The sequence below is a fragment of the Montipora foliosa genome, chromosome 6 (genome assembly GCF_036669935.1).
Source record: "Montipora foliosa isolate CH-2021 chromosome 6, ASM3666993v2, whole genome shotgun sequence".
Classification (NCBI taxonomy): domain Eukaryota; kingdom Metazoa; phylum Cnidaria; class Anthozoa; order Scleractinia; family Acroporidae; genus Montipora; species Montipora foliosa.
Genome location: NC_090874.1, coordinates 50,829,173 through 50,851,347, shown reverse-complemented (window position 1 = coordinate 50,851,347; position 22,175 = coordinate 50,829,173). Strand labels below are relative to the sequence as shown.

General features: G+C 38.9%; 2 protein-coding genes across 3 annotated transcripts; both read right to left on the bottom strand.

Moving 5' to 3' along the window:
* Positions 1-1,045: 1,045 nt before the first annotated feature.
* Positions 1,046-11,435, bottom strand: LOC138007651 (uncharacterized). Its single transcript, XM_068854687.1, has 4 exons — positions 11,174-11,435; positions 6,758-6,873; positions 5,928-6,201; positions 1,046-5,246 (listed from the first exon to the last, which is right to left on the bottom strand). The coding sequence occupies exons 1-4, from the start codon at positions 11,328-11,330 to the stop codon at positions 4,993-4,995; spliced, it is 801 nt and encodes a 266-aa protein (XP_068710788.1). The 5' UTR covers positions 11,331-11,435; the 3' UTR covers positions 1,046-4,992.
* Positions 11,436-13,771: 2,336 nt separating this feature from the next.
* On the bottom strand, positions 13,772-21,773 carry LOC138007650 (acidic leucine-rich nuclear phosphoprotein 32 family member B-like). 2 transcript variants are annotated; one of them, XM_068854685.1, is made up of 9 exons: positions 21,616-21,773; positions 21,331-21,474; positions 21,080-21,199; positions 20,799-20,920; positions 20,604-20,659; positions 18,626-18,691; positions 17,682-17,759; positions 16,145-16,239; positions 13,772-15,504 (listed from the first exon to the last, which is right to left on the bottom strand). In XM_068854685.1, exons 1-9 carry the CDS (start codon positions 21,700-21,702, stop codon positions 15,361-15,363), a joined length of 912 nt encoding a protein of 303 aa, XP_068710786.1. In that variant the 5' UTR covers positions 21,703-21,773; the 3' UTR covers positions 13,772-15,360. The 2 variants fall into 2 exon arrangements, with proteins under 2 accessions (XP_068710786.1, XP_068710787.1); XM_068854686.1 differs by having other exon boundaries at positions 18,632-18,691.
* Between the last annotated feature and the right edge of the window lie 402 nt (positions 21,774-22,175).

Sequence of the window (22,175 nt, the reverse complement as noted above, 5' to 3'; positions counted from 1 at the left end):
GACTCGTTGTAAGCGTTTGTTGTAAGTTTAGTCAGGCTTGCCAGCCCGCGTACGGTTGTGAACAGATTCAAAACACTAGTACACGTGTTTTAATATGAATAAAAAAAGAAAGTTGTGGCCGACTAAAAAACGTTGTGTCTATCAGTGCTTGAATCAATCCGTGACTTCATTTTCAGAAAAAAAACAGTTCCGACACTGCCATTAAGGTGGGCAGACACGAGGTGTCATGTTGCAGGGATATGTTGCAGCGACAAAAAACTTGTGTAGTGCACACTGAGGCGACATGTACAAGGGACAAAATTACAACATGTGCACACACATGAAAATGTTGCGGGTACATGTCCCAGGGATATGTTGCAGCGACATGTCCCAGGGATATGTTGCAGCGACATGTCCCAGGGATATGTTGCAGCGACATGTCCCCTCGTATGAGCTGGTGCTTTTATATTTGTGCAACACCAATTTTGGGGTGATTTTGTCCCCGCGACGTGTCCCATGAAGTTCAGCTTGTTGAACTTCATGAGACATGACCCCTCGTGTCTGCCCACCTAATATTTTCTGCGCGTTGTCATAGGATATTGTGAACCTTTCTTGCCATGCACTTTATAAATATTTAAGTGTGCTTTTTTTAATTGTCAATTTGTAATTCGTTTTTTTTTTACTCTCGTGCATATTTCTTCTAACCCAGTCCAGGTGAAGATGGATAAGGTTTTTCATACGATTCATGTTTGTTAAAATAATTACAAAATTACTCTCACTGACCACTGTTTCAATTGCAGTATGGTCCCTAAAATGTTACCATTGTGACTACAGTACGCTTTCCCAATGTGATCCTGACAAGGGAAATATGTCAACATTACTGGAGTGTACACCCAACAGCAATCGATGCTTCAAGAAAACGATCCACAAAGCTGGTTCCGATGATAAGATTGAGCAAGGGTGCACTAATGAAGAAGGCTGTGGGATACATAAAAACGAATGCGGTGACAGTGGTGACTGTACATCTTACTGCTGCGAAGAAGACCTTTGTAATCGTGGAACAAACTTCAATTGGAACCGAGCATTTCTTTTATTCATAATCATTGCCGCTAACCTTGAATTCCTCGTTTAGATTCAATGTTTCGTTCTGTTGACCTGTGTCCCTGCTTGGAATCATGAACAATCTACTGAAGGCAGACATTGAAGATTTCGTAAGCGTTGAAAAAATAGCGGTTTTCAATTCGTTACGTTGAGTTTTTTTAAGTAAGTAGGTTGGTCCTTGCCTGTTACAAAGCCGCAACTCCTTTAATTACAAAAATCCGGAAGAAAACCTAGCGAACGCCTTCCTGTTGTCTAACGATTTGGAAACCTAAACATCAACCTCACAAACCAAAACTGGACGACAAGTAGTTACATAAAATACAAGTTGCTTGGCAACGGGCGAAAGGACCACACCAGTCGGACGCTCTACCCATTGAACTACAAGAACTCACTGGAGAGCTAGTAGGTCGTTTATCTAGGTCCTGAATGGACAATATACCCCGCTGTAGAGTAGAGAATGGACAATTCCCTCCTAACAATGTTGTTTTCTTATCCCCAACTCTTCCTCTTTCCGTTACCAACATTAAACGGGGGAGGCGGGTGGAGAGGGGAGGGGGGAGTGCAAGTGGAAAATGTGACGTTAGGTGATTTTGTCCTAATTGTGGTCTTTCCAGTTCAGTGTCTCAAATATTTTTTTCGCTTATTGTAGCTCTCCAGTGAGTTCTAGTAGCTGATAGGACGACGACGTTCGACCGACATCACAGCATAAAAAGAGCATGAATATTTTCCGAAGCTAGGAGATTCGTGGGAACACCGCACATTCCTGTACAACCTCGTTCCCAGGGTCAATCTTCTCTGCCTCCGACAATGGAAGCAGAGAAGAGAGACCCTGGGAACGAGGTTGATTCCTGTACTTTGGTCAGGCCAGTTGACAAATCACCATAACTTTCTCATTATGACTGGAAATAAGTTCAAAACATGATTCAGATCTGTACTACACAAGCAATGGAAAAAAAAAATGGATGTCAAAGAAGATAAGAATATTTATCTTGTTTCGGTTCAAATATTCTCCAGCCACTAAAGTACAGGCACTTTCCCACAATAACTACCCGTTGTAGCAAGGTAATTCATATATCACTCAAAGTTCCAAAATGCTCAACGAAGAATCTATATTCTGTTATAAATTTATAAAATTACCATGCAATTGTGCTTCCATGACCATATAAAGTTTCGCCCAATATTATGCTATAAAGGCCAGTCCAAACACTCCCAACATTTCAAGTCAACGCACCTTCTTGCAACATTGTTGGACACAACATGTTGCATACGTTTGGCCACCCCGTTGCGAACAACATGTTGGATGATGTTGGATCAAATTTGAAAACGGTCAAATTTTTCGTGCAACATTTTGAATGTTGCATGAAGTTGTACTCGTTGTTGCCAGAGGTCGTTATTCTTCGTGCTGACCGAAAGAATCGCGGCCTCTGGGGACGAGAATGGCCACGACAACGCAAAATTGTTGCACAAGGGCATGCGCGTCACGTCCACTTGTTGCGCGACAGGCGCCTGGGGCACATAAACATCGACATGCTGCGTTTGTTGCGTGCATTTGGCCAGCCCGTTCAACACATGTCGCAACATCGTGCAACAGTGTTGCAAGACGTTGCGTTGAAATGTTGCGAGCGTTTGGCCAGGCCTTAACCCTATACATTGACATTACATAAGCGCAAATATCATTTGGCAAGACTGCGGCTTCAAAAATAAGTACCGATATCAGATAACTCAAAAACTTAAGGCCCAAAAATAAGTACAGTAATATACTGATTTCATATTGATTTAGTGCAAGTGCAGTCTCACTAAAAGCACTGTTCTCCACAAAGGCTCTTGCAGAATAGAAGCGAGGAAAGCGAAATTTTAGCAAGTAGAAAATAAAAAGGAGACTCTTCCAAGAAGGGAGACGGATAGAGGAACGTCATTAGCTTCGCGTTATTCATATATTTTTTGCGATTGTTCTTTCTCAACTATTAGCAGTTGTATTAAGTATGAATGGCATGGAAGTTAAGAGAAAAAAATGTAAAAATTTGCCGTCGGATTCTCACGTCCCCTACATAACCTCAATTTTGTTCCTTTTACGGTCTTGTGAGGACGAAATCGCCAAAAAATGTTCCAAAATATAAAAAAGCAAGCACAGAGCCTGATTCTGTTCCGTAAATCATCTGAGGAGGTAGAGTTCGCATCGCCTTCGATGCAGCTGTCTGTTGTTTGCACACTTGCAACAGGCATAAGTGAAGTTGGCAGTATGCCTAGAGAGGGCCTACCTACAGACATTTCTGTTGACAGAGGTTGTTTACCATTTACCAAAAATTCCCGGAAATTCCGGTTGGGGTGTAAATGGAACACGATTGTTTGGCCCGTGCCACTGGAAAATTTCCGGAACGAACGGAACTTCTGGTTGTTTACCATTTACAAGCAGAAACCGGTTGGTACTAGGTTTGTTCAAATGGTACGCCAAAACTCCCGAATGGGAAATTTAGTTGGGATCGGCGTGTACCATCTACAAAATCCGTACAAGGTTACCGAGAGAGTCTGGAGGGAGGCAAAATCATGGGGGTATGCAAATGGTAAACACGTTTTCCGTTTGGAATATCCGTTTGGGAAATTTGGACTACCTTTCAAGAAATCCCGTTTTCTCCGGAAATTTTCCGTTTGGGAAGCCCAAAATAGGCTTACCATTTAAATTCCAACCGAAATTTCCGGATTTTTGTGGTAAATGGTAAACAACCTCTTCTGAAAGGGTAGTCACGTTTTCCCGTTGGGACGTTCCCGACGGAAATTCGTATTCCATTTAGTCGTTTTACATGTTTCGTACTAGTTTCAGGTATCCAGTAAAGCGCGGCGCGACGATCCGGAAATTTTGGGCAAATGGTAAACAACTCGTCTCGCTTTGAACGCCCTGCACATGCGTTTTTAACTTTTGTCAAAGCAACAACGTGAAATAACCAAATTTGAGGATTATCAAAAACGTCAGCACTTGAGGATAAATTTTCCTTTTCTTGAGAAACTATCACACCCTTCTCATATGAAAAAGGTTGAAATAGACACGAAGTGATTACAATACGCGAATTTATTCTTGAGATAACGTCCTCGTTGCCTCCTTGCTTAAGTTCTCTAATGTTGTCAACGACGGCGAAGTGACCCATTCAGATGATTGACAAAACAGAAAGAGAATAATTTTGACGCTGCGCGATCCCACGAATTAATTCGCTGTGATAACAAATGGTGGAAGTCCACGATGTCTTCGTTGCAACGCAAACAAAAATCTTGGTTTTATCGAGTTCATAATCCTCGGATAAAAAGCAGAATTAAAGCTCAAACTTGTCCAAAATATGAAGATACAGATACAGCTGTGGAGGTAACAAATCCAGTCAAAACTGGAAAACTGCTAAAAAAAAAAACTTTAATAAGCCTTAATAATATTTATCAATTATTGAATGAGGCTGAGTAGGATATGAAGAATTCTGCAGGTCGAGGAGGGTGTTATCCACCAAGGCCGAAGGCCGAGGTGGATAACATCCTCCGAGATCTGCAGAATTTTTCATATTCTACGAAAGCCGAATTCAATAATTGCTTTATTATTCATTCAAAATATTTTCTTCGCTCAAACTTCTAAACCTACTCGCAGCCATTTTTCTGCTCAACAAAAATAACACAATCTCGTCCCCAGCTTTTTTCGGTCAACGGTTCAATAATTTGCAGCGGGCTGCACTTTTGACGTCATTGATTCAATATGACGAAGTTTCTTTCCAAATTTGGTGAACAGCAGCTGGTTATGGTGAATTATGCGTGTGGTTTTAACCAATCAGAAACGGGGAAATATTTTGAATGAATAATAATGTCTATTCTTCTCCTACTACTACCACTGATTTTAACTAACTTAAACTACAGGCCTTAGGGACAAATACAAACAAATCACTACTCAGCAACAAGCCGGACTTTGTTCCAGGAATTCCTGATGATCTGTTCCACATTTCGAGCTTCTGGATGGCGTAGCACATGAGGGTAGAAGGCCCCGGGATTGGGTGGTTTTCCTTCCTTTTCAGCTGCGCCACTATCGTGATCATCAACGTACATTTCCAGCTCTGTAGCAGTGCAGCAGCACAAAAATTTCCGAGTTTTCTTCATCTCAAGATCCTTGAAGAATCGGTAATCCAAGTATTCTGTGTGTACTGGGAAAAGAGTGGCAAAAAAGCGTTAGTTAGAAAGTTCAACTTCAAGTTTATTAAAGTTTATAAAGCAATAAACCACACATACACACCACCTACATTAAGCAAAGGCTATTCCAGGCAAGCAGAGTGAGGGCGCTAAATACATGTCACAGACATTTTACAGCAATATTCGAGGAAAGATATTTAGATAGTTCTTTCTTGCAAAATTTCGAGTTCTGTTTTCTTTTTAACCAGCATCACCAACCATGAAGTGCACTGTCATATAATGCCAAAAGTATCAATATCAAGGCTTATGGGCTTAAAAGATGCACTCTTTCTTTTGTCTTCTTGACTTGTCTCTCAGTTGTTGATATTTTGATGACTACACTTAGGATATGTAGTTCAAGGACTAAAACCTTTTTTTTTTTGTTCTTAGGTTTTGTAAAATAACAAATATCACATTCACTTCCAGGATATTTTCTCGGGCGGTTATTAATCTGAAAGTCGTCCCTAGGGTCACTTTGACCCTAAAGAGGGAATTACTAGGGTAGCTTTGTAGAGAAACAATAATTATTGTTATTTATTATTATTATTCTATTTAAATAGAAATCCAGATGGGAAGGGATAGGGAGTAATATAAGTTAAAATTTTGAAGATTGACTGGGTAGGGACTAGAAAAAAAAAGCAGAACTGCATTCTCACTTTCCTTCCACAAGCCACAAGGGGGTTCCTTTTTGTAAAATACACCTTGGCCAGTTACGCGCCAGGAAGTTTTGGCCAAACAGCATGGACAGAAGTATGCAAGGCAACATTCTCCACAATCTTCTTTGTAAGCAAAGCCTGGAGCAGGTGTGACACCTGACCACTTGGCAGCACTCAAATCAGCTTCTCTTTTCTTCTTCTTTAGCAAACCAATAAGCTCTGTTAGGTAGATCCTGTCGCCAAGACAAGAGATGCCCAGCTCATGGAGATGACCCTGGTCAAATTGTTAAATTAAATGGTTAAAGAATAACCACTGGAGATGTGGCCATGATGGATTGGCTTGATTATGTACCTGAGTTTATACCAGTTTGTACAAGTTTGTATAATACCAGTATGTTTATGACTTAAGCTTGTCCATGGATAGAGCACCAGTAGCGGGTGAGTTAGTATGGGTAATCAAATGGTGACGAGTGAAATTAGAGAATAATTTCATGCGTGTTTTGTCCAAAATCAAATAAGTTCCCGAGCCTTTTGGAGATGGTAATTATTTGATTTTGGACAAAACACAAGTGAAATTAATTCACAAGTACACAATTTGATTAAGAGAGTAATTGCCCGGCAAGTACAGATACTAGTTTTAGAGCTAACAGAACTTTAAAAAAGTGAGTTTTAAATACTCTAAACATAACCTATAATAAAGAGATTAGAAGGTGAACATAAATCTTAATTTGTCATCTGACTTTTCTGCCTCAACAAAAAAGATAGGAATAACTAAACTACGTAAGAATAGAAAAGTTATAACTTTCTAAATAAAAATGATAAACACTCACCTCAGTCAAAAGCATGAGGCATTTTCCATTTATCTTGTTAACAGTAAACTGCTCTGCCATGTAACCCAGCCCAGCATGCTCAAGAAAATTCTGTACAACCTCCTGTACAGACCAACCTTAAGGCATAAACAGGAAAAGAAAAAAATGAGTTAACTCCCAGTTTGGTGGGTGGTCAGGATATGGTGTCTCACACTAACTTCAAAAATAATAATTTAGCAATTTGGAAAATAATTAAAGCTAAAAATCAAGCAGGTGGATCTAAGAAAGGCATTGAAAGGTGTTATGGCCAGCTGTCTCAGCCATGTGTTTTTTGAAGAATTATCTGGAGCCACAACAATTTTTTTTAGTTTTTACTCATCGACTAAGGGAATTGTCATACAAGATTTGCAACACTGAGGCAGTATTATTTGAAAGGGATGGGACAAAAAAAAAAAGTGAAATCTGCATTGGTTTAAATTTGCTGCAGCTAAGTAGCTGAAAGCTTAAGGCTGACCTATTTTTACAGGCCTAGTTTGTGTTCCAACAGACCACCCTCTACTGATGAACAAAATTGTCTGGTGTAAGATAGAATAAAATCTGTATCACTCTTAGGTGGGAATAGGTTAAACAGCTACAATCTTATACAAAACTCTTGGGAAAAATTCCATCATGAACATCATTGGACACGCACTCACAAACAAAGTCTATTGGTCCCCCCTCTCCCCTTTCAATTGTTGATAATGTGGTGAAAAAATTAATACTGTGCAAACTTTTGGCTGTTCTAAACCAACATTGGATTAGGGTGAGGGGGCAAAGTATGGAGAAGTTAATCTCTAATCACAGATAAATTGGGGAATGAACATTGTATAGTGGTGAGTCACAATTCCCCAATTCTCTATTTTCGAATTCCCCATAATACACTTTGTTTGCCCCCCAAATTTTGCATAAACCATTGTTTTTAAATGCTCTTGGGAATATGCAGTGTCCCCAAGAGCATTTGAAGACAATAGTTTATGCAAAATTTGGGGGGCAAACAAAGTGTATTATGGGGAATTCTAAAATAGAGAATGAGTTTGGTCCCAGATTGTAGTTCTATTTTGGCTTTCACAATCTTGGTTTTGAAATTTCACAAATATTAATCATTCATCCCCTTAAAGTACCTATAAACCCGAATTTTTTGTTTTGCTTCGAGAAATCTTTGTATCGCTCTGAGCAAAATGGCGCAAAAATTTTTGTCTTTGGTTAAAACCGGAATTTTTTACGAATTTTTAAAGTGTGGTTTTCTCTGCCCGCGACCGGGTAAAAGGGAGACTGGGCCTAGTGACGTAATTCTCGGACATTAGCATCAGGCAAATCAACAGAGGAGACGCGTAGTTTTGTAGTTTTCCCTGCCTGCCGGTGAAAACAATTTCTGTTCGGCTGACATTTGTAACCAGCGTAGGTGTTAATCAAGAAATGGCTTCGAACGACTTCATTCTGTCCTCCGGTTCAGATACGGAAGTTTCAGAAATGGAAGAGCACACCGCCGAATGCTCGGTGGGTTCCCAATGAGCATGTTTCGATTTAACAAAATCGACCCACTTCTTCCTTCGCTTTTGCTTTTCGCTTTCACTTTTACCGTAAAACGGTATGGGATGAAGCAGTATCCCTTTCTCTTTGCTTCGAACATTGCTACAATCGAAAACAACACATTTCTCAGGCATGGCTTCACCTCTGATGGAAGTCACAACTTGTGAAACTCACAGTCCGGGTTTTACGTCACGAATTACACTCGACCCATTCCCTTTCGGCAAGCTCACCAGCTCGGTAATGGGTTTTCGAATCTCGCATTTCCGCCACTTTGAAAATTCGTAAAAAATTCCGGTTTTAACCAAAAACAAAAATTTTTGCACCATTTTGCTCAGAGCGATACAACAATTTCTCAAAGCAAAACAAAAAATTCGGGTTTATAGGCACTCTAAGAAAGCCATAAGCTTTCTAGACTTACAGTTTTTGAAAACAATAAGTCATCTTTCTTTTTGTTTTTACAAGGAAGTGGTATTGCAAGCTATCATTCTTCCACATTTTAAGTGTTGTAGTTAACTATTTTCCATGGAACCCTTACATTCTTGAGCCCAGATGGCAATACAGTCTCAGAAGTGACCAGTAAATACTTTTCAATATTGTTAGGGCACTGCCTTTTTGTATTACATGCATTTTAACAAATTCCAAGACGAAGAAGTCCTAGGCTTAGTGCATCTCAATCTAAGATGCACTATGCTGGATGCCTTAGTCACCGACTCCCCTGGAGATACCGTAAATGTTTCAGACTAGCATGAAAATGTACATTTATTTCATGGAAAAACGTGATTTTCGAATTTTGTAGGATTCAATGAACGATTTGTAACCACTTAAAAATAAATTTGAGACATAAGGAAAACACACACTTGTAAATATTTGAATTTCGATATTCGATGGGAATACAAACAGTTATTTCTGCCTACTAAGGATTTCTTTGCTAAAATGCATAGGAATTTAATGAGGCACATTTCCTATTCCGGAACATCTTCTTTTATAGCCCTAGAAACTAGATCTTTGAACTGAGTGTTGCAAAAATCACCTTTAAACCACACCCCTTCCATGTAGGGAGAAATAATGTCATTACTGCTAGCTCGGTCTGGGACCCATACACCAAACGCAACTCTGATAAGCTCGAGAAGATCCAGAGACGTGCTTTCCCTTTTGTATTTCACAACTACTCAAGGCAACAAAGCCTGTCAGCTTTATTGCAGAAACTAAAATGTCCAGACCTGTCATCACTAAGAAAACGTCACCAAGTGATCTTGGGTCGTGTTGTATTGGGATCAACCATTTCAACCGCAACCGGTTAGGGTTGAAGCAGTTGAGGTTTCCCAATAAAACACTTTTCCAACCGTTTTCGGTTGAAACGCAGTAACTCCTGGGAATAGTTATTACCAGACTTCTCAGCGTTGACATGTTGAGCGAAAGTAACAAGACAGGAGCCCACGGCCGACTTTAAATGGCCCGCGTAAATGACAGCGGTCGCTGCCCATGCTTTTTCAACCAATTCAACCTAGTTTGATGCCGGTTGAAAAAGTTGATCAACCAAATCAACCGAAAATGGCTATTTCTCAATAGAGCACGAAAAAACTCACCCAACCCAACCAACTAAAAACGGCTGATCCCATTATCGAACACGACCTTGATGTTTAAAATTTTAAAAGGCCTGGTTGCTATTCCACCTGAGGATTACGTTATCCGCTCCACCACGGCCACTCAAACGAAACACGATTTTAAGTTGAACACTTTTTCTCCATCACTGGATGTTTTCAAATACTTGTTTTTTCCCAGAACTGTTATACACTGGAATCTGCTCCCAGCTCATTTTGTACACTCTACGTCCGTTTCCCAATTTAGATCTCAACTTGATATGATTAATTATGAATTTTTATAATGTAGTAGCAATATTAAAGTATTATTGTGATTGTTGTTATTGTTATTATTTGTTTGCTTGTTATTTTTCATTTTATCTTGGTGTATAGCAACTTTAGCTTTACCGAGTAATAAAAATGAAGAACTGAAGAACTAGTGAGCCATTGCCTAAAGAGGTCGAATATATTAAAACGACATGTTTGGTTAGTCTTCTTTGGCAAGAATCCACCGATTCAGAGATGCATGGACAGTAAATTACTCCATCACAAGTTAAAAGCCCAAGATGTTCCGGACTAAGTCTCCTCTCCCCTTTAAGAACAATCGAAATTTTATCTTCTCATGATCAAGTCCAAATGATCTTTGCACCTAAATAGGAATTAATTCAAGAGATATGCATGACCCTCAACGCAAAACACCACTTATTACGCTTGATATGTAATAAGCTCAGTAGATCCTTCAGACGTCACTAACTTTTCGAATAAACAACTCATGCAAACAAACTTAAGCGATCATTACAATATTGTTGCAAAGTAAGCTTCGGTTTCTAGTTTTCTCAGTTTGGTTGCACAACAAAAAGGCAGGTCTGATCTGAAGGACTGTGTTTGCAAATATACCGAAGGCTGAACTCGATCCAGTGGCTCTTATCATCTACAGCGCAGCTAATAAAAAAATATTCATTGTCTATCACGAATCAACAAAAAAGAAATCAAGGTGTTCTGGAACGATCGAGCAAGTTACGCCCAAACGAAGAAAACAACGCCCCAGAGAAGTACAAAACGCAAGGAGACCCAAAACAGCGAATGCACTCCAGGTAAACATTTTTTTTAAGCGAGTCTTCGCAATAGATCCCAGAGTATTCTGTTCCTGCGATTGTGTAAACTGATTCTATAGCAAATTTGCTCCTAAACTAATGCCGTTAGTTGGGCGTATGGCGGCCTCTAATTTTAGCCTTCAATAGGCACAGATATTTTCAACCCAAGGACACAATGAGCTCTATACAAATACCTGCTACCGCGTTTGGATCCAAGTTCAGCACATATTCTTCTGTAGCCGAAAGCTTCATTGGTTGGCTCAGGACCACAGGTTTTCCCTCAGCCCCGCTCATTTCTTTCTCACCGCTATCTTTCCCAGGCAATGATTCGTACTGTTGTTTATTGGCCATATTCCCGTTAATAATTTATCCAAGAGGTGCGGCTCTTGACGATTCATGTGTCACGCTAGGTGAGCTCGAACATTCTACGAGCTGTTTACGTTTGGTGAACTTTGTCCAAATCTTGAACTCACAATATTGCGCTACAAGACTGTAGAAAAGCACACAAAAGACAATCAAACACAGCTGAAACACCTTTTGCTCGCGTGCTTTGTATTACTAGTAACTCTCACGCCTATTTCGGAAGCATGGTATGAATGATCTGTCACGCGTCAAGAACATTTTTCAGAACCATCGATAGGAGAAAAGATAGCAAGCAAATATCGATATTTTAGGCTTGGACTTCCATTTCACTACAATAGGTCCGATTTAGCGATGTGAGGAAAACAGACGATGCCAGATCCCACCAGAATCCAAACTCTTCTTCCACGCATGTGACTTAAAAGTACTTCACACGCGGGCATATCGTGTAACGGGGTCATGAGATTTGTAGGGAACGAGAAAGGACCAGGAAGACCACCGAGTCTCACTCCAGTCATTCCTTCTTGAACACACAAGTTTGGGTTACTGCTTTGAACTACTTTTCGTTACTGTATTTCTTCTCTGTACCCCTCGCCTCTACTTCTTACTTAATTCTTTGGTCAACTTTCTCAGAGATGAAGTTGTAAAGAGACACATTTAAAACCTATTGAACCGTTTCGATCAAGTCTATCGTTGTACAAAAATTGCAGTCTTATTATATATTACGGACGATGCAATCCAGGGACGGATCTAGTGGGAGGGTGCAGGGGGTTCTCACCCCCCACCCCACCCCGAGATGACCTGCAGCTTCCTAATACAACTGGTATTCTGCATATAGGCCACTCCTAAGTGGTGGGCTGGTCATTTGGCTCCCAATCCAGTTGGCAGTGAGAAAGCTATACTGAGAAAACTAGCAGGGGTTGGAGATTTTGGGCAGCATTGAATCCGTGGTTCACCACCATCCAAATCGTACTGAATTACAATTAACACAAAAATACCATCTGTTCCAATTTCCCTCGTTTTTTTTCTCTACTTTTTTGGTTAGACGTCCAACATTCAACAAGTACACAGGCAACAATTTTTAAAGTCATAAGTTCTTCCAAATTCAAAAAAGAGGACTAGCCTAAACAAAATCATGCCTATTAGTAACTGTATTGGCTTCTGCCAAATGTCCACATTTGTTAAGTGGATGCAACCGACTCAAAGAAAGAACTTCCAAACATTCTATTTTAAGTACCTTCTTTCTGTAATGTGAAAATAAGTACAGCAAGTTAAGTGCCAAGAAAAGTGCACAAAACCATTTACACTCCTGGGCTTAATTTTAACTGTAATGTCAAGCCAAGAGTATGACCAGAAACAACCCTTGCTTTGAACATGGAAAGAGTTGTTTGGAGCAGGATTGAGTGGCAATAGAACCAGTTTTAATATTATGGAAACGAATAGGTTATGCTCACACCCCACCCAAATCAGCACAAACTCTGCTGCAATGACCACCTCTTGGTTTGCCAGTATTGGCAATGTACAATATTATTGATGTTCAATAAAACAAATACACTACTACCAAGCATCTACCGTGCACATAGTACTATAATAATTTAGGTCCTTCTTTACATCTGGGTAGCAATTTTTGCAACATTTTGAAACGCCTTTGAGTGACCAAATTTGGGTTCATTTCATTGAAGCACAAAAGGAACCTTTTTCTTGGGACAAATAAAACAATAATACTAATAATGTCCGCAGAAAATATTAGTCAATACTAATAATTAGTATAATTTTCAGCGGTGAATATAAGAATTTAGTGTTACATTCACCGCGCTACCCGGTGAATACAAGATTTTGGAGGCGCGGCTGCTAACCCAATCAAGCACTTTTCGTGCCTTTTTATATTGTTTTGGCCTGTTGTTTTGCACTTTTTTGATATTCACTGCTGAAATTTACACTAAAACAATTATTCGCCTCAGGCTCAGTAAATATTGGGGAATATTTACCTCCACGATTCACCAATATTCACTTCGCCTTCGGCGAATAATTGTTAAATATTAATACATCATTGACATTTCAAATGGAGACACTAATAGTTCCCCACTGATGAGTAAAATTGTCTGGTGTTAGACAGAGTAAAACACAAGTACGGCCAGTTCAGGCCGGCTTGGGAGTCAAATGATAAATAATAATGACAATATTATTATTATTATTATTGTCATGACATCTACTCGTCACATAAGCCACACACAGGCACAACTCCAAAATGTGATATAAAGCAGCTGAAACAACATCAAAGGACTTGCAAGTTTTGGCAATGAATTCCTCCTTTCTTCTTGGGGCAATCGTAAGTAGACAACCAAAGTGAACCTGAAAGGACATGGTTTCTTTGTTTTGTCTTTGTTTTTTTTTTTGTTTTTTTGGACCAGTCTACAAAAGAAGCCAACCACTAATATATTGTGTTTTTAATAATCATTGATCTTGCCTTCCATAACGTTCAATAGATCATCTACTAGAAAAAGAGAAACACAAGTGGTTTGTTGTGGAACAAAGAATGTTTAACAAGCTGAACAATGCGGGTTTGGTTTTTTTTTCTGGATATGAAGGATGCTTCTTTGGGAAAACAATAAATGCAGATTTCATGAAACTTGGACAGAATTATACATTTCTTGTAGAAAATCCAGTAGATTCAAAGCAGATACTCTTAATAATATGGAAGGTAGATTTTTAGAATACACGATCAAAGCATTTTTTGGTGAAGAATGAGAAGTGCTAGTGGTCATACACAACGCCTGTAAATTAAGCACTTGGCATGGTTGTGCAGTCTCTCAGATTTAACTATACCTTCACCAATGAAAATTTTAGCTATTTTAACAACAGAATCTGGATCTGAATTTTCCCAAAGAAGCATGGCCTAGGTAAACGACTCTTACAGAGAACCTCCACTCTTACTACAAAACAAGTTTAAACCAAAGGAAATTATGTTTACAAACAAATTTGTTCAAAATTTGTTTTTAAAACAATGTTTATATCAAGAAAAGTAATTTTTGAAATTGCTTACTTTCACTTTCAATAAATAAGTTTTAGAATCGCCTATTTTTTGTTTTCAATTTTCGTGAGCACCACCATCTTGAATAATTGTGACGTGTTACAGTTGCCATGTTGTTATTAGACAAAAGCTCTTTGTGTCAGAACAATAGAGCAACTGTAGCACGTCACAGTTATTCAAGATGGCTGCGCTCACGAAATTTGAAAACAAAGATAGGCGATTCTAAAACTTATTCATTTCGGACACAAACACTTTCTTTGAAAATACTTTAGACTGACTTGACTGTAACGGTTATTTCCTGTGATTTAAAGTCATTTTTGCGTTGAGGTGGAGGTTCCCTGAAGTTTGCTCCAGTCAAGGCCACCTCACCTCCAGCACATCATACATGGAGCATAGCTCACAATGGTCGGTCTTTTTCAGACAAGCTTTTGTGATTACTCCTAATGAGCAACACTGATGGTCATCTAAAAACTCAGCACAAGTCTTTAACTTCACAAAATGTTTAACAGATGGGTAAAATCACATCTGCAAAGTATCTTTATCTACAACTAGTAGAAGGGCTTATCCACATAATCCTTCTTGTGGTAATGTTATGACGGTCACACCATGGGTGTAGATAGGGTTAGTGTATCCTCTCTACGACATGCGATTGTCAGGATGTCACAAGCCTTGCTTTCCTCTACCAACCCTAACTGGGTTAGATGGAGTAACATCTTTTTACGGACCAGAACTCAGCACAAGAAATTACCAATTTGATAACAGCCTAGTAATATTTCTTACTAAAATAAGAGACAACTTAAGTAATAATATTTCAGGGCTTAAGGTCAGTTCAACCGCAGGTAGACACAAGAAGATTCTGAAGTCGAGGTCTCATGTCCTAAACATTTCCAACCACTTGCAATAAAAAAGGACCTCTCCAACATCCTAGACAATTCTGTACAAGACTATCACAGCAAGAAAGCCTCTGGATGATTCCTATAGGTGCAAATGTCAATCATCATCGTCGTCTTCCTCATCATCTTCCCGCTTTCTCTTTTCTCCTCTTCTGTCAGGTTCCTCTGTTTCATCTTCTTCCTCGTCCTCTTCTTCCTCATCTTCATCATCAGGATTGAAATCTTCTCCTTCTTCCTCATCCTAAATTAAAGAAATTAAGGGAAAAAAAATTCAAATTCCGAAACCTGAAAAAAATGGCCCGAAATGAAATTAGGTACTGTCAAAGAAAAAAGACAACAATAAGGAGAAAAACTGATCACCGACAAAGCAAACCAGTAAGGAAGCTTTGTAGTGGTGAGAGCACTCGCTTTCCAACAATGTTGCCTAGGATCGATTCCCAGATTAGATGCCATACGTGGGTAGAGTTTGTTGGTTCTCTACTCTGCTCCAAGAAGTTCTTTTCTGGGTACTCCGCTTTTCCCCTCTCCTTGATTCCATTGTACACTCTTTTTTGTTACCTTTGGCTATTTTGTTAGATTCCCAATTTATTTCACGTTGTTATTTATCTTTGTTTAGCATATTATAAATTCAAATGTAACTTCAAATTAATTCTACTTTCAACTGAAGATGGTCGTTGCACGACCGAAACATGTCTTGCAAATTTAATTTCAAATGTGTCGTCACTTTTATAAAAATTTGATTTGTTCTGATTTCAGTCTCTCCGCTAAATAGCGGTGCTCGGCTAATTAACCTTGAGCAATTGTTAATATTACCTAACAGTATGCAAGAGTCCAACTCTCAAAACATGACATTTCCATAATTACATGTACAAAATACCAACCTCCAAGTTCTCTTTTTGTAAATAATCCAGACCTGGTTCTTCCTCTTCTTCACCTTCGTCCTCTTCGTCCTCTTCATCTTCGTCTTCATCACCCTCTGACAAAGACAAAATCACAAAAAATTAAGAGAATTGAAACAATACAATGTTTTTTGACATGACCCAATGTTGTTTTTCCCCTGTATATGAAATAACAAAATAAAAAAAGGGAAAGATATCATGTTATTTGTTCTTGTTTTAGAAACAGAGCAATCCCGCATTGTCTTTGGTTCATGACAAACCATTGCGTGCCCTAAACAAATAATGCTGTGACTGGCACTTCGACCAAATCCACAAAAAGCTCATTCCACTTAACATTTTACTAATAATATAAGGAAAAAAATAGTTTAGTTCTGTCCTGTAGCGATGATTTTCGTCCAGATCAAGATGACTTGCTCAAAAAAAATTGATAGCTTTTGAGCAGTGGTGGTTTCATTGTTCCACGGCAGTCTTCACAAAAGCTCCACGGGAATCAAGAGGCATTGATTCACGTTTTGAAAATTTATTTTCAACCCAACTAACCAGTAAAAAGGTTTACCTGTATTAGACCCAAATGTTTTCACATAAACTGCCGCAATCCATCTTTACTTTTTCACTTTTAAACCTTAAAAGCATCTGTGGCATTGCCACTTTTCTCGTCTTTCTCAAGTATGGCGTGAAAGATTTGACAGGCTGCAGGTTTTTCTTGCACTAGCAAGTTTGATGATCACCAGAGCAATAGCAGCAATGTTTTGTTGAGAGAGAGATGGATGAAGATCTTGCTGCGTTGATGATCTCAAATAAATTATTTATTTATTCATGCGGGTGACCAACTTGGAGGGCTGGGCACCCCAGCTGAAATGCTTGCGGGCTCCCCCCAAATTTTCCTTACAGCACACCCTTGATACAGATTACCACAACACCACTTCCACGCCGGAACAGTCACCAATTTGGCGACCTTAGCGATAATTTTAGTTGCCATCATTTTTTATAGTCGCCAAGGCACCCAATTCGGTCACAGCTTCGAGTGCTGAAAACAGCTCTTTAAACTGCTTGTTAAGTTCTTAAGAAAAATGCTTCATTCCCCCCCCCCACCCCCCTACTTGTGTTTTTTAGTCTCAGTTATTCACTGAATGCACCCATGAAAATTCACATCAGGAGTAATTACATGTAGAATACTACAACTTCCTTTGTTGCAATATTTGTGATACTCTTCCTTCCAAAAATCCAGATGGTACAGTGACAAGCAATAGCAACTTTTAGATTGGAATGTAAACTCAAGTATTTACTTATTTTTATTTAGAACAACTAGAACGATTAAGGAAGGGAAAAAAAGAAAGGAAAGGCAAGAAGGTGTAAAACAAGCTGAATACCATATCACTGGTTAGACCTCCACTGTAACATGACCTAGCATGGATCTATTCTAACTGATAAACGACTGAGATAAATACTCAATTAAGAGTGTCGGAAACTTGACCTTTCAAACCAATGCCCATGTTGGAACAAGTCTGTTTAGACATACCTTCCCCTTCTACAACTTCGTCATCGTCATCACCACTCGATCCCTCTTCATCATCAACATCATCTTCATCCTCCTCTCCTGACATTAAAAGCCAGCAATTGAGTTTGTAATAGAGCTTTTATTCACAACAAAACATCATGAACAAAAATTGGAGCAGTCTGGACAACAGTGCCACAGATAGAAAAACACTCTGTTTTTGCAGAACATTAATTTTGCAAATGGTTTGAATTCCTAGTTTTGTTATTGTTGAAAACTGATAACAAAGAGTGGATCAAATATCACAAAGATTAATGGACCTTTCCACTGTTTGGAAAGGTTATGGGAAGCAGGTTCCAGCACCATGCAGGGTGTTTGATAGCTTTTCAAACTACGGGATTTCATAATTAAAAGTACCGGCCATGGTTATTTTCCATTGTAAGGCTGAGTACATGTGCCTTAGGAGCAAACTCTCAAGGAGGCCTGGATCGCCTATACATTACTATAAATGAAACTCTCGGGAATGCTGGTTTTTTTTTTTTTTTTTTTTTGGAGGGGGGTGGGGCGGGAAACTACACTTATTGCGTGAATGAAATGCCATCAGATGCTAAAAGATTCATTATTCCATTCAGTAGTTTAGGTAAAATAAGGCCATGTAACTTCTTTTTAGTTTGAAGGACTTATATCATGTGATTGGCTTGTGTTTCTTCAGCCCATGGCTTCCTGAGATACCCAAGTCCAAAAACAAAATAAAAGAGAGAGGAAAAAAAAGAAGGCAACAAATCTACAAATTTATCATGTCAAAGTAGCAATGTGAAATGGAAAACCACCCCGGACAAAATGTCCGCCCTCCCACCTCAAACGAAATTTAAGCCTGATACGATTTTGTTCATGCAGCAAAATTCTCAAACATCCGTAGCATCAAACTCAATAAAAGATGGATGTTCGACTGTTAAGCCTAAATGTACCTTTACCTTCACCATCATCATCCTCGTCATCATCCTCTCCTTCATCATCCTCTTCTCCATCATCATCTATGAAACATTATATAATAACCCAAGTTATTCACGGATTTTGATTGGTTCTTGCCTATGATCTATTAGAGGACAGACGCACGATTGACGTCACCATCAGCTTTTATGCGAATAAAGTTTAATTCTTTATTATATAAAACAAATAGATTCCATGTTGCCGTGGGTCTGTTCAGTAATAGATCACAGAAGACGTCAAAATGTGGTAAGAACATCAGTGACACACTCCGCTATCGCCTCGTGTGCCACTTTTTTGTTCTGACCACATTTTGACGTCATCTTTGATCTATTACTGAACAGACGCACGGCAACATGGAATCTATTTGTTAAATAATTATTGGGTTCACTCACTAGTGAAACATGGCAGATTCTTCTTGTTTCTTAAACTACTTGTCGCTATCTCGACAATATAAAAAAGCCAGTTTGTTCTAATGTATGTTTTTACATGGTGAAACCACTTTTTCAATCAAAATCATTGGGTTTTTTTTTGGATAACATTGCATGAATAAGTTTTATTTCCTCCCTTCCTTAATTTAGTGTTGTTTTCCTACATTAAATAATACAATTTGCTCTGAATATAATAAAAAGCAATAAATTAAAAAGATGTGACAAGAGAAATTCAAATTCAAGAAAATGCTTACTTGCAGAGAAAAATTGAAGTCAAAGTGGAATTAATAAATTTGGGTCTTGCTGGAAGAAAACAAGGGCATATGGTTCCCCACTGAACACAAGAGATCACCCAGGCTGATGGGATTAATCAACGGCCACAAAATGATGCAAGCTTTTAAATTACTTGAGAGGAGACTGGTAAGCAAATGCAACTGCCACCCTTATTTAAGAGGTCCATGTTTCATACTTTGCCCTCCATAATCATGGAAGTTGGCTGATCAAGGATAAAATACAAAATGAGACTAAAATAATAATTATTCTAGATCTGAGACATATTTTAGGACTTTGGAAAATATTCTAATATTTCCATTTAACCCAACCAGCAAGCTAAGAGCAGTAAAAAGCATTGGTTACCTTATTACAAAGAGCAGCCTTTAGGCATTTTTACATAACAGATGCCAGATGTTGCCATTTTAATCTCCCCGTTACACTGGTAAAGAAGTGCCACAAAACATCCCTTTTGACCCGAAATTTGTTGCCATTCAAAATACCATATAATTTGGGCTTTTCAAATCAATATTATGTAAGAGATCTTTGGCAAAATGTACCCTTTGGCACAAGCGAGAAGGATCCCTGATCAAAATTTAAAAACATCCAGAGGAAATCAACAACGCTTTGGGAACTGTAATTCACAAGCACATTCAACTGAATATTTGCATTCTAGCCCATTTATGCGACTGGAGGTTCTATAAACTGAAATCTGATCTCTCCTAGTATTAAGCAAGAAAATGGGGTAACAAAATGTACATCCAAAATTTTAATCAAATAACAAAATCATTTATCATACCCAGAACTGTCAGTGAACGGGGAAACAATTTCTTAAAATATTCTTGCACCTCCAAATGCGCGGGAATTTCATTTTAAAACGTGGTACTAGCCATTGTGGCCATTGCATTTCTTAATACCACAAAAAGACAAGGAGCAAAATTCGAAAAAAAATAACACCTAGAACACGCTAAGATGAAGAAACACAGGAGCTTTCCACTTTTCGTAACAAAAGATAGCTTTACTCCTTCAATTTCTCAGATGAAAAAGCTTTACAACAAGAATATTCTTCAGTGTGGGCTTGCATATTTTAAAACGAAGTACGCACCGCGCCAAAAACTTCAAATGATGATCCCGCACATTTGTAATCCTTCGAACACTAACTCTCAGGATACGAAGGATAGAAGTTTTCAATAGCTTCGCTGCTAACTCAACGACTCAAAGTTAAAGAAACATTAAAAAGCAACGATTTAAAGCGTACCCTCCTCGCCGTCTTCTTCTCCGGAGGAATCTGTTTCGTCCGCTTCATTGCCGTGCCTACAGATGGCGAACCGAGATGAGAAATATTGAAATTCGTCAGTTGGCATCAAATGAAAAATGGCACCCGGAATTGAAAATTTATGGCTTTGATCGAAAGCGTAAATACAATTTGCCTTGTCTTCCTATCATTACTTACCTATCATAGCCGTCGAGATATTTCAGGGATGGAATCATCTTGAATATCTCTGCTCTGTACCCTTCTATCGTCGTAACCTCACAGTTTAGAAGATCCAGACTTTTTAAATTTTGTAGTTTCGACTGTAGAGGCAAAACAACACGTAAGTCCTAGTGGAGGAACCGACCAGGGAGGAAATTAAAACATCTTAAAATTCAAATTCTAGGTAACACTGGATGAAGGGTAAAGCTTAAAGGCCCGCGTTGTGTAGGCTGCAGTTCATAAGAACAGATTCCACTTACCAACGGTTCCAAAGTTTCGAGATCTTTTATTCTGTTGTTGCTCAGGCTCAAATGCGCTAATTTCGGTGATCCCTGAAGAGACTGAAGGCCTGACATGATTCTGTTCTCGCCAAGCTCCAACTGAAAGTAATAATAAAAGCTATCGTTGAATCGAAGCCGCTTTAAGCTGGCAAAAACCTCCAACTAAGGCCCTGGAGAGGGCAAAGCTTGGAGCAGAAACGATACCGACGGCTTCAAAAAACCTGACTTACCCGTCTTAGATTCGGTAAATTGGGAAAATTTTTCAAATTTGTTAGCCCAACTTTGATCAAAGATAGCACCTCCAAGTTGATAAATTCATCTGTTAAACCAACGACCGCAGTCGAGTAACAATTGTCCAAGATGAGCTCTTGAATCTGCAAAACAACAAAAGCACATGGAAAAGGGACGACCAACCAATTTTGTCGATCTACTACACTCTCAACCTGCCAACCAAGCAAAAGCCTCAACAGTTGTAAAGAAGAGATCTTTAAACTTCAAATAAGTCAGTTAACAACCTCCTCGGGTTTTCGTTTTCCGCACTCCAAAGCGATCCTCTTTTCCATCCTTGTGTTGTTCGTTGTAGCTGGAGTCGCATTATCCATTGCACCTATCTCCAGTATCGAACGATTGCTGCAACGCGCCACGGCAGCGTTATCCCCAGAGGGGGTACGATTGAATGACTGCCACCAGATCCCCCAATACGAAGAGATGAACAAAGAAAAATTTGCGAGAAATGGGTGTTTGATCGGGAAAATACAACAATGTTTTCTGGCCATAATGAGCAACCTAGGCAAATTACGCGAAACATTTATTGTGAATCTATCAACGTATGGGTGCCGATAATAATCAAAAATAACATTACAATTTCAAACGGGTGACAACTTTCCACGCAAAAGTTATTTGAGGTTTACGTATGGCACAAATATCAAATTCGAAAGTTAAATAAATCTGAAAGCGAACACTACAAAATATCACATCGAAATAACATCGACATAAAACGCTTTATTATTCAAAGTCTATTGTGCTATAAAATGACATAAAATTAGCAATAGAAAGAAAAAAAGAAAATAATAAA